The sequence below is a fragment of the Palaemon carinicauda genome, chromosome 36 (assembly GCF_036898095.1).
Source record: "Palaemon carinicauda isolate YSFRI2023 chromosome 36, ASM3689809v2, whole genome shotgun sequence".
Taxonomy (NCBI): Eukaryota; Metazoa; Arthropoda; class Malacostraca; order Decapoda; family Palaemonidae; genus Palaemon; species Palaemon carinicauda.
Window position 1 is genome coordinate 71,044,426 of NC_090760.1, and position 12,639 is coordinate 71,057,064.

A 12,639-nucleotide genomic window follows, 5' to 3' on the forward strand; every position below is an offset into this window, starting at 1 on the left:
GTAAAGTAGGATAAAAAGAAAGTGCAGTTGGGTCGTCAAAGGAACGCTTTCAAAGACCCTCAAGTAATGCCTCACAGGGTCAGCTGGCAATGATTAAAATATTATAGCAAGTAAAACGAGTCTTTTATGTTATGGTAAAACTTACTCATTTTTCTTTGAAGGTTATTTTATATGCATATTTTAAAGGGAATGTTAATAATTTGTGCTTTCATGATAGGCTGAAGATTTGTGAATATTTTACAGTACTGTAATCATCTCTTGTGATGCTGTAGCAGCTCACCATACATTATTAATAATACATCTATTTTGCAGCTCGGAAAAGGTTAGCAGCCAAGCAGCGTGCTGATGCATGGGAGGGTACCCTCAGCTGAGGATGTGAAACACTCTGCATACCCATCAGTGACAAGATTCATGAATTGTGACGGCAACATCGTCAGGTTGCGAGAGGTACTGATGTCGCCTGAAGCATGCGGGTTCAAATTCATGCACTTCAGTTTTTTAAACAAGTTTGAAAGTTCCTATTGGTTTAGAAGAGAAGAGGTTTGAACATTGTTGGTAGGGATTTTTTACCCTTTTTTTATTGGCATTCCAGGTACACCACTGGGATGAGGCTCAGAAAGGGAGTTACAGTATCAGGTATGAGTGTGTCTACTACCGAGCTGGGAAGGCTTGATAAGAATTGTGAATTTTTGTTAGTTATAATGAAAAATATGCTCTTTTAATTTTACATCTCAGAATTTTGTCAATTCCAATTGTTATGAAAGTAGGTCTTGATTTTCGCAATTCCTCGTTTTATAAAAGTAATTATCGACCCTCTCTCTCTGTACAGAGATACATCCGTTTGAACCTATTGATAGCTGGACTGGTTTTCTTTGTCATTTGGTAATCTGGGAATACATTATGGTTTGTGATTTAATGTAGATTGATTTGGGCTGGATATGATGAAGATTCCTTCTTAACCATGGGGTTTGGTTCTTAGTGACTCGGTGCAGTTACTAAAATGGCCTAATAGTCATTAGGAAATGCATGACAGACACGAGAAAAATATCTCTAGAACAATATTGGTGAGAGATATTGTAATTTGAAGCCCCTCAGCGCTCCGAGACGGTCACAAATTGAAATCCTCTATTAATTTTTTTTTCCTCGGTTTATCAAGAATCCTGTATTGCTAAGACTCTTAGCAATGAGAAGTTAAATTTCATAGCTATTTTAGACATTTGAAATGATAATGGAAGCTGTTAGCATACAGTACTTATATTTTTAAAAGTAGCCAAAGGTAGTTTGAGATAAATGTAATTAGATTGGGGAGAAGTATATGGAATTGGATTTTGTATTTAGATATTTTGGTGAAATGCTGAAGTAACATCTTGATTCCACAGATTGGTTAAATGCCAAATCAAAATTTGCCACAGCAGAATTAATGAAATGTGCAAATGGCAAGAATTGTTAATAAGAAAAAAAAAAAAAACACTTTTTGTTGTTGTTGTTGCTCTAGTTATGTGCAGATCTTGACTGGGCTGCTTTGCTTCAGAATAATTTCATCCACAAAGCCATGGTTAGGCGATAGTTAAAATACGCATTTTAAAAGCCCAGACTTCTGTCCAGGTTGTAAAGCTTCACGTCTGAAGGATAGTTCATTTGAACTAACATAACTTTTGGAAAAGTGATGTAGATGGGACTAACTTGGAATTTGACATTTTATGAAGTGTTACCATATAGATAATATTGTCTGAATTGTTGTACAAATATCTCGGATTAATTTTTATGGATACCAATTGCAATTTAAAGTTATTAAATTTTTAAGGCTTTTCCACGCGACTTGGTAATCTGTGGGTTTCGTTTTTTTTTTTCTAGGCTTTTGAGTTAAATCTCCATCTCTCAGTTTTCTTTATATTTGTCAGACAAAATAGAATGATAGAAATTGTCTAAACTTGCTCCCAGAAGTATTTTCAGATATTTTTATACAAATACAAAAATGTGTATTCGAGGTCTCGGTTTTGAGAACAGTAACTTGCATAGGTTTGTTATAATTATTGTAAATAACGTTTATCTCCTTACCAAATGTTTATATAAACTGAGATTCATCCACATGGATTTCACCTCCTGTCAAAGATTTTTCACCCTAGCAGCGTTAAATTAACCTGAATTTGTTATCGTTCCATTGAGCTTAAAGTATTAAGTCTACTTCAGTTACAACCATTAAGCTCCAGCTGCATACAAGCTTTTAAGTAAGAGTTTAATTTTTACGAAGCCTTATACACAGCTGGGACACGGGTAAAAGTTATACGCATTTGTGTATTGAGCTGAAGTAATTGCATTTTTTTTAGTTGAACTTTTCAGGATTTTTGTTTTGAAAAAAATTTCAAATACTTTTAAATTTTCATGAGCAAATTCCATATTAGTATGTGGCCCCCTTGTAGCTTTTGGCAGTTGTTAGTCTAACCTACTGTATACATAATGAAAGGTCCCTTAATCACTTCTGAGAAATTGAAAATTATGAGGATTTGTGTACTATGTATTGAAGCATCAGACCCACTCAATTAGGGGCTTTTTTGGGGGTGAACAGCTGTAAAATAATTGCAAAACATGAATCAAAACAACTTTATTTTTAAAATAATCAATTAATACTCTTATATAGAAGCCACATGCACCCAACATCAGTGCTAAAATCATAAAAGTATTAACAGCAATTTATAATAAAATTTTGTGTGGTGAAATTAAAATCTGTTGTATCATCTCAAGAGATTATATCATTTGCTACAGAAAATCTAGTGAAAGGTAAAAGTAAAACCAAAATATGTCATCTGCAAAATTGTTAAGGTAGATCCTTAGTTGTTCCTTCTGCTAACTAATCATACTAAATTAATGTTAGATGATTGGCTTTCCTTAGCATAAATGACTAACAAAATGGAAAAAAAAGGAAAGTGAACCGAGGTAAAGTATTGCAAAATGTTAAATGGTTCAACCCCTCAACCAATACCTAATGTGCAGCACCTAAATTGCACACACGGTCCTACTCAAAAGCCATCCTATCTGTGATGGTACTCGTAATCTTCAAGTCTTTGGACGCGAGCCAAATAGAGAAGAATTTCAACTCTGCTTCAACAAAGCCTTTAGACATGGAATTTCAACTCCATAGGCTGGATATCATAACTTCTTGAATATTGGACGGCTGAAGCAACAAGAGCAAGTACCCTACCGCGTAAAACATATGTGCAACCAAAACTCCTTAAAATTTCTCTCTCTCGTGTGGTTACACTAGTACTTCCAAATAAATTAAAACTTTGGGAGATAATTTTGTCGTTCTGGATTTTTGTAGAGATGTTTGTCTTGTTACACATTGGAATTTAAAGATGATGCATAATGTCTTCACAACAGTGTTATAAGTATTCTTTACTATTAGTGTTTCATCTGAAAATCTTGTTAGACAAAAAAAATGCAAGAGTGGCACTAAAGTTTAAAGCCGTACAGTAATTATTTAGCATACACTATTTAGTTTTCCTAGGCAACCTCTGCAAACCAAGGAGCACTTGAATTTAAATGACAAAGGAAAGTTTCCGTCAAGTAAAGTTCAACTTTGTGACTGTACAGAAATGAATTCAATAGCCATTGGATCCTAGCTGTGGATTAAAAAGCAAGGTTGTACATGGTTGATTATTGTAATCTAGTGTGTTACTTTAAAATGTATATTAGGTGTTAATACTATTCTCTTGGAGAAAAACAAGAAGTTTATATGGTGTCTGTCTTTTGTTGGACAAATTTCTGGCAAAATTGGTTTCCTACTGTTGTAACTTTGTTTGAGTGGTTAGATTTCTATAGAACTTGATAATCTTATGTTCGAATAATTTTGTGTTAAATTTCTATGAACTTTAAAATTCTTGGATACGAGTGTTCAAATAGTTTTACCTCCGTACTAAATAGGTCAAAGTTTTGCGGTCTTACAGTAATGGAAAAGAAAGTACAATATTTTTTCTGTATCTAGTTAGATTTGGAGCAACTTCTATTCATAATAGTGAATCACAAACTTGCAACGTAATAACAGATTTCTACTTTTTGAACTAATACAAATTAAAAAAAATGCTGTACTCAAAATGCACCTGCAAACTCAGGGCTCTGTTACTGTAGTGTGTCTTTCCCGCTGAAATTTTCCATCATTTTCATTAAGTTTTTTGCCTAATGAATAAAGTATAATGAATTTATAAACGTTAACATACCCGTTGGATGAAATTATTTATAATGACATTTTTACCTTGACTGATTTTACGGTTCCTGAAAAAATAATTATCTGGCATTTGTAAATATTGTCTCAGTTGTACATACAGAAGATATTATAATACTGCAATGGCATTTACTGTATTGTTTAAATTAAAAAAAAAAATGTTTGCCTATGTTGATGATAACCACATTGGTACTTTTACCAATGCAGCATATTTATTAAGCATGACGAGGTTCATGGCAAATTTGATTGTTTGTAGGACTTCATAGTTGGAAAGTCTAATAACCTGAACTATTCATATGTATCCCCCTGAATGTGATTAATGGTAGACATTTTTGTGCATTTGACAATAGAATTTTGATATTTCATCAAGTTGATGATCTTTTTAATCTTGTTACAGAAGAACAACGGACTTCTTCCAATAGGGATAGACACGGGACATTGAATACCTTTGAAAAAATATATTAGGTTGTTTGTACAAGGTAATAATGTCTATGAAAACAATGCCTGTGGTACTTGAAAGTAATGGAGATTTAAGTATATCAAATGCAATTCCCTTCTACAGAAAATGTCAAATTATACAGAGTTGCAGAACAGTGGATGAATTTGTGTTATTAGTCATTACATGAACTGGGCATTATAAAATTCTAGTTCTTCATTATAAACATTGATGACTGGCGAGATTTATAATTACATGAACTTTTTTTTTTTTCATTTAAAGTTAGACTTGGTGGCTGTGGATTAAGTTAACAGAATAATTTAACAATAATTAATTTAAAAGTATGTTATTGCGTGGGTTTTGCTGTGTATGTGGTACTATTAAGCGGATGTTTTATACAGTTGTTCAAATGGCTTATGTGACATTTGATGAAACTCGACTGTGCAAGAAATTATTGCAATTACAGTGCAATATGATGGATCCAAACAAACATTGAAGTGCTTTTATTTTAATCTACGACTTAAAGTCCTGCTTACAAGACTGAACGCAGTTTTGCAATGTTTCTCGGTGAAAAATAATACGATAAAAGATATTTTTGATCTTGATATGAATGGCAGTGATGTCAAAGAATAGTCTGTGACTTGTGTCATAGCATAAAAAGTGAACACACCTTTTCTTGTGAACTCTATCATGATAAAGCTTTTTCTTAAAGAATTAAAAAGTATTATTGGATGGGTATTTCTGCAATAATTAATTTTGTTTTACTCCCAAATGATAAGGGGAGGAAAATTAAGGACCTTGAAATGTATATGATTATGTACAGTGTAGAAAAAAATTAGCGGTTGGATATGTTCAATAGTAGGCACTTTTCGTATCCTTTGTGAAGAAATGGCCTCTTTCGTCCAACCCAGTTAAGGACCATTTTATATACCCATGTGCTTAGTCAATAACTATGTGAAGATGTAAATTTTTAAGCATATATTTTTGTACATCTTTCACATACTGTACTTCCCCAGGCAAATCTTGTCAATAAATATGTGATTTTATTGTTGAAGGACTTTCATTATTCACCTTTTAGTCATGTCAAATATAGTTAATATTGTTAATTTTCCCAAGTTCATCCTAGTTGATCTTTATAGAACATTACACTCAAGTCTTAAAATCAGGGATAAATCTAGAAGGGGAAGATGAAAAATGCTCTCACTGAATTTAAAAAAGATGTGAAATCTCCTCTTCATTTGTGTGAAGCCTACGATAACCATACATGAACCATGAACTAACATTTCACCTATTTCCCACCATTATTCCTACATTAAGGGGTCGATCGCCTGACGAGTCCTCTCTAGTACCTTCGTATCAAAATCAACCTCTTCCACTAAATTTCTTTATGTATCATCCTTCACCTAATCTCACCATCTAATTATCTGCATTCTTCTTGATCTTCCTCCACTACCGTTTAGTTTTAAAAAGATTTACAGTGATAATATTTACGCTATGAGTATTGGTGGTCATCAACAGTTTCTGAACCCTTTTGGTAGCCTACACCTGGAATGGTGTATTGTAGACATTACTCGGGGTGGTCTTTGCAGTGTTCCTTTGGCCCTTGCCAGCACTTGCTTTACATCCTTCTGCTCTTACTTCCATTCCAGCTTCCTTTCTTCCATCTTGCTGTCCAACTAAAACTTTTACTTGATAATGCAGTGGTTGGGATGGATGGTTCCTCCTAATTTCTTTCCATCCACTTTGGCTTAAAGCAATTGAGGAGCAAGACCACTGGCAGATGCAAATTTGGTGCCAATCTGAAAATATAAATATAAATTAAATGTCTATTCCTTTAATAAAAATATAATACAGTAGCTTATAAAATTAGAGAAACAAGAGGTGGCTTGAAAAAGGCACACGAGAATGTAGTTACAAAGTAATGCAGTTATTAAAACAAATTTTGAATGCAATACAAAGGAAGACATGTCAATGACCTCAATAATAGTACTTATACCTTGAAAACCTGCTTGTGCTGAGCTTCTAAATCATTTTCATAAATTAATAAAAAAAAAAACTACTATAGACATCTCGCAATTCACTTATGCTCGTATACATCCAAGATTTGAAATCTATAGAGTGCCAGTCTTGTTTAGTAATAATCTATAAATAAAAATGATTTCAATACAGTACTTACTAAAGTTCATGACAATAAGTCCTAACTTCTAACTATGACAAATTCGTAGGTAATATATATTTTTTTCTAACGATACAAACCTTAGCTATTTATAGGGGTATTACTTTCGGCGAAGCTTGAAGGACGAGTCATCAAAATTTAGAGAGGGTTAACTACCCATCCCGCTAATTAGCGGGTAGGGGGTTAGCTTACTACTCCTCCCACTCACACCTGTGATTGAGCTCACTTTGCTTGGAGGTAGGACTTAAAGGGGGACAGGGTTGGCGGGCAATTATGTATAAATGGCTAAGGTTTGTATCATTAGGAAAATACAAATTACCTCCAAATTTGTCATTTGTTCTGTAACTGGAATACAAACCAACACTATTTATAGGAGTAACTCACCCACCAGGAGGGTGGATGTCCCTGCCAATCTGGCTTTTTGGCCTTACCCGGGGTACTCCCTACTGTTCAGAGATTAGTGCGACAGTAAGGAGACCCTAACACCTTGCTAAACCTGCTTAGTATGGTCTGCGGCCTACGCAAGCTGTGCGTGATGAAAAACTAGCAATGTGACTGTCAAGGTAAAGGTTATTCTGAGACTTGCAGGGAATAACCGAGGAGCCCAAGACCTTTCCAATACCACCTCGCTAGGGTATAGGGACGCAACAGTATTCAGTATTGGGACCATACTAGGATACACAAAGGGAGCAATGGTTTACCTCCAGAGGTTTGAGGTCAACTTGTGCAGAGGACCCAGGATGCTGATTTGCCCAAGAGAGGGGAAGATGAAGAGAGGAAAAGGGCCAGGCTTTCCCTTTCATTCACTCACACTAAAACCCAGGTAACCAATGCCCTCAACCATCTGATACTGGTCCAATAAGGAGCTTAAGGTACTAAACCCGCTGTTGTGCATCCACCACAGGACCGATAGAAAACGTTTCAAGGTTCCTATGTGTCACGCCTTGCAGGTAGTGGGCAGTGAATGTAGTTTGGCGTTTCCACATGCCCACTTGCAATACCTGTGTCATAGTAGTTCTTCTTGAAGGCCAGAGACATAGCTACGCCCCTGACACTGTGGGCTCTGGGACAACGTGCTGGAGGGGGATCGGGATTCAGAGCAAGGTCAGTGACCATGCGAATCAATGTGGAGATTGTGCTTTCCCTGATCCTCTTCTTGTTTCTGCACGTGCTGACTATCAGTGAAGACACTCTCGGCCGAGCTGCTGCTGATCTCTTTAGGTAGCGCCTCAAACATCTTACTGGGCATAGTAACAGATGATTGGGTCGATAGTTACAAAGCGGAGACTCATTATCCAGGAGGAGTCAAATCTAGGAACTGAAACCTTGATTCTGAGTCTAGGCAACAAGCTAAGAGACGAAGCTGAAGCTTACCTCTACCCATCCTCTTGAATAAGTGACGTCAAATGAAACATCATGAAGTTCACTAACTCTTTTGACTGAGGCCAAGGCGACCAGGAACACCGTCTTTCAGGTGCGAAGGCAAACTGTTGCCTGTTGTAATGGTTGGTACAGGGATCCTTCTAGAGACCAAAGAACTCGAACCATGTGCCATGGGGAAGGTCTCACTTCTGACTGAAGACAGGTAAGTTCACAACTATGTATGAGGATGGAAGTTCTAAAGATGAGGAAATGCCCATTCCTTTCAGTTTAAAGGCGAGACTGAAGGTTGAGCAATAGCCTTTAACCGCTGAAACCGAAAGATGCATTTCCTCTCTCGATACATGAGAAATTCTGCTTTTGCTGAAATAGTGGTATTGAATGGATTGAAACCCCTTCCGTGGCACCAACCACAGAAGACGTTCCACTTCGCCTGATAACATGAAGTTGATGACTTTCGCAGCTATCCAAGCATCCCCTTCGTGACGTTACAAAAAAACCTCTCTGAGAAAGGAGACGCTGGATAGTCTCCAGGCGTGAAGGCGTAGCGAAGCTACATTGTGTTGTGGAGGAAGTTCTCTTAGGGGCTCTGTCATGAGCAGCAGAAGGTTCTGGAACCATTCCGCGTGATACCATAGCAGAGCTAAGAGGGTCATCGAAAGATTGACCAATGTTCTGGTCATATTGAGTACTCTTCTCATCAGACAAAAAGGTGGAAATGCGCACACGTCGACATCCCACCGTTATTGGAATGCATCTTGCAAGAGAGCCTTGGGATATGGGACTGGGGAGCAGTCCACTGCGAGTGTGAAGTTCAGGGCTGTTGCGAACAGGTCTACAGTCGGGGATCCCACAAAGTCTGTACTTTGTTGGTTACTAGATGATCGAAAGACCATTCGGAACCCACTATCTGTGATGCTCTGCTCAGATTGTCGGCGAGCACATTCCTCTTGCCTGGAATGAAGCAAGCTAATAGTGAGACAGAGTGGGCTTCTGCCCATCTCAGTATCTCTACCGCTAGATGGGATAGGGGCTGCGAAAATGTACCTCCTTGCTCCTTGATGTTACTAAGCCACTAACGTGGTGTTGTCGCTCATCACCACCGAGTGAACTGCCAGAAACTGGTGGAACTCATGAAAGGCTAGAAAAACAGCCTTCATCTCTAGTAGATTAATGTGAAGATACTATTCGCAATTTGACCAAAGATCTGAGGCCATGTGGCGCAGCACGTGGGACCCCCACCCTTCTTTTGATGCGTCCAAGAATAGCATCAAATCAGGCAGGAACGAGAAGATCAACACCTTTCAGCAGATTCTCGTCTGCCAGCTACCACTCGAGATCCATCCGTTCCTCTGATCCCCTGGGAATCAGTGTCCGAAGAATCAAAAGCCAGATTCCAATTGGACTTCATATGTCACTGGACAGATTGAATCCTGAGGTGACTGATGGGAACTAGACGGGCCAAGAATGATAGATGTCCGAGGAGACATAGCCCCTTCTGGACTGGGCAATCTTCTCATTTGAGGAAAGGCCTTGCAACTTTCCTCAGCCTTGCTATCCTGTCTGATGGGAAGGCTTCATGTTGTTTGATGTCTAATACCCTGCCCAGGTATACCAGTCTTCGAGTGGAAAGCAGGGAAGACTTCTCTCGAAGATTATCATGATCCCCAGATCTTGGCAAAGTCTCAGAAGTTTGTCTCGGTGCTGAAGAAGGGTTGTTACCGAGTCTGCTAGGATTAGCCAGTTATAAAGATAAAGAAGGAGACAAATGCCGAACCTGTGAGCCCAAGATGACACCAGGGCAAACACTCTTGTGAAGACCTGAGGTGCTGTGGAAAAGGCGAAACACAGCACCTTGAACTGGTATGTCTTCTTGTAAATGTTGAATCTCAGATACTTCCTTGAAGACAAATAGATTGGAATCTGGAAGTATGCGTCCTTTAGATCCAGTGTTCACATGAAGTTGTACAGTCTTATCACTAGACTGATCGTGTCTGCCGTCTCCATACTGAACGAAGTCTGTTCAACAAACTTTTACAGAGCTGAGAGATCAGTAACTGGTCTCCAGCCTTCAGACGCCTTTTCTACAAGAAAGAGTCGACTGAAGAAGCCTGGGGAACTGTCGAGGACCTCCTGGATAGGACCCTTCTTCAACCAGGCCTGTACTTCGGCCAGAAGGGCTCGCCCCTTTGCTGATCCCATCGCAAAGGAGCTCACAAGCACTGAATTCTATCAGTGGAGGAGAGATGAAAAGGTTCAGCTTTGAGCTGCATCCACCTGGTCCAGCAGCTTTGTAGGCATCCCCCTACTGCTGGGCAAGCAGGGAGATGACATCTCCTAGCGTTTACGGTTTTTACCGCCACCTCTCTGATGTTTTCCTCCACGATTGAACTTGACAAGAAAGGGCTTATAAGACACCTTCGTTTTCGAAACCGCTGCTGTAGGGCCGAGCTGTAAAGGCCCTAAGAAGGAGGGAATCTGTGTTGGACTTCCTCCACCTCTCCGCAGCCTGTTCGACGTCCATTGCCTCGAAGAGGAAGAACCCCTCCATGGAGGAGTTTCGGAGCCTAGCGATCTCAGAATTAGGGACCTGCTGGTGAAAACTCTCGACCACCATATTCCATTGGGCAAAAGCCTGGTGTGACGGAGAAAGTTGAGACGAGATTGGAAACAGAGATGAAGGTCTGTAACTAGAAGAGACAGGATGGACAATTTCTTCCAAAGAAGAAGACTGAGGAGGCAAAGAATTGAAAGGGTTCTTGTCGCGGACTGACGATATACGAGCATGGGATCAAAAGGCTGATCAACAGCAAGCCTCCAAAAAGGAGTCTCTATAAGAGACCCTTTACTGAAAAGGGAAACACTCATTGGAGAGACATACCTCGGACATTGCTCTCTCCCCCGAAGGATGCTCGTCAGGGGAAGGAGCACAGACCTCGGCGGCAGAAGATGGAGAAGGCACAGTCGCAGGAGTAACTGGCAGGGCAGCAGACGAGCTCTTCAAAACAACAACATTGACAACCTACAAATGTCGACGACCGACATTGACGCTAACAAAAGTCGACTTGCGATACCGTGGAAAACAGTGTCGATCGTTACCGCCAAGCGAGAGGCAGGGAGGTGAATTGAAAACTCTCAAGGAGGCGATTCAAGAATCACTGGACATTTCAGAATGGTGTTAGCTCACAGAGTCACTACCTGGTGGGCCAGAGAGTCAATGGTGTGGGTGCCCGAGAGAAGGAAGGTCTCCAAAGCCTTCCTGGTATGACGGTTAACGATCGTTAACCACCCTACCTTCCTAGTGGCCACAACCACTGCCTTTGGTGGCTGCAGTTGGTGATCCTCTTTGCATGAGGATGTGAAGGCCACTGAGGCATTGGTGAGCGTCAGGAAACCTCCTGCTCAAGACAAGATGGTGATTGCCAACGCTGTCATTTTACCTTGTTCGTTCAGAGTATTTATCGTTTCAGATCACGTATTGTTCATTTACTGTTAAATCATTACTGTTGTAAGATTTTTTAAATAAGAAAGTCTTCAGTTTCCTCTTGAAAGCCTTAATGTCTTCAATCATTCTGTTTTGTGGGAGCTTATTTAAAGGCTCTAGAGCCTAAAGAGGACATATATCTAGGTTCCAACAGTTTGAAGCCATCTGTAACTATTCTCATATCGACATGATTTGTTGGCTGCACAATATGTAGCAATTCTCCTAAGTATTTTGGAAGACCAGTTCTGATAACTTGGGTTATTGTACATACTTTAAATTCAATTCTCGCTTTAATCGGCAGCCAGTGTAAATCGATTAGTATAGGGGTGATACTTTCTCTAGGTGGGACACCTTTTATCAGTCTTACTCGTCTGTTTATTATGTTCTGTAATTTCTTAAGTTGCACTTTTGGTAAATTGTAATAGAATTGCTGTAGTCAATCCTGGTAATAACAGTTTATCACAAGTTTCTTTACAGAACTTTCGTCCAGGTACTTTTTTATAAACACAATATTTCTTAGATGATAACCAGCAGTTATTGCATTATCTATTTGCCTATTTAGAGACAGGTTACAGTCAAGAAATACACCTAGATCTAGAACTTTACTAGATATCGGCACTGAGTCATTATTTATGTTCATTTGAATATCACCCAAGTTTCTCAAGTCATTTCTCTTACCCACCACCATGAATTCAGTTTTGTTCTCATTTAATTCTAGTTGTTTAAATGTCATTCATTCTCTAACACTATCAAGGATTTGGTTTACAGTTTCAGTGGTGTCATTGATATCATTTATGGAGAAGTAAAATTGTGTGTCATCTGCAAATAGTTTGAACTTCACGCCATGCCTTTGTAGTATTTTCGATAGACTAAAAGTATAGATGCAGAATAAGATTGGGCCAAGTACACTCCTCTGGGGTACCCTCTGTTTAAGGGTTCATATG

At 38.9% G+C, this 12,639-nt stretch overlaps 1 protein-coding gene and 1 long non-coding RNA gene across 2 annotated transcripts in view; one reads left to right on the forward strand and one right to left on the reverse strand.

The window, feature by feature from the left end:
• The window catches only part of LOC137628894 (uncharacterized), a 35,924-nt gene extending 30,215 nt beyond the window's left edge, over positions 1–5,709 (forward strand). Inside the window, exon 6 of the mRNA XM_068360155.1 lies at positions 313–5,709. Coding sequence (XP_068216256.1) covers positions 313–371 — 59 coding nt within the window. The 3' untranslated portion in view covers positions 372–5,709. The remainder of the gene's footprint in view (positions 1–312) is intronic.
• A 265-nt stretch (positions 5,710–5,974) lies between these two features.
• The window catches only part of LOC137628895 (uncharacterized), a 28,318-nt gene continuing 21,653 nt past the window's right edge, over positions 5,975–12,639 (reverse strand). The window contains exon 2 of the long non-coding RNA XR_011041408.1: positions 5,975–6,454. This is a non-coding gene — a long non-coding RNA (uncharacterized lncRNA). The remainder of the gene's footprint in view (positions 6,455–12,639) is intronic.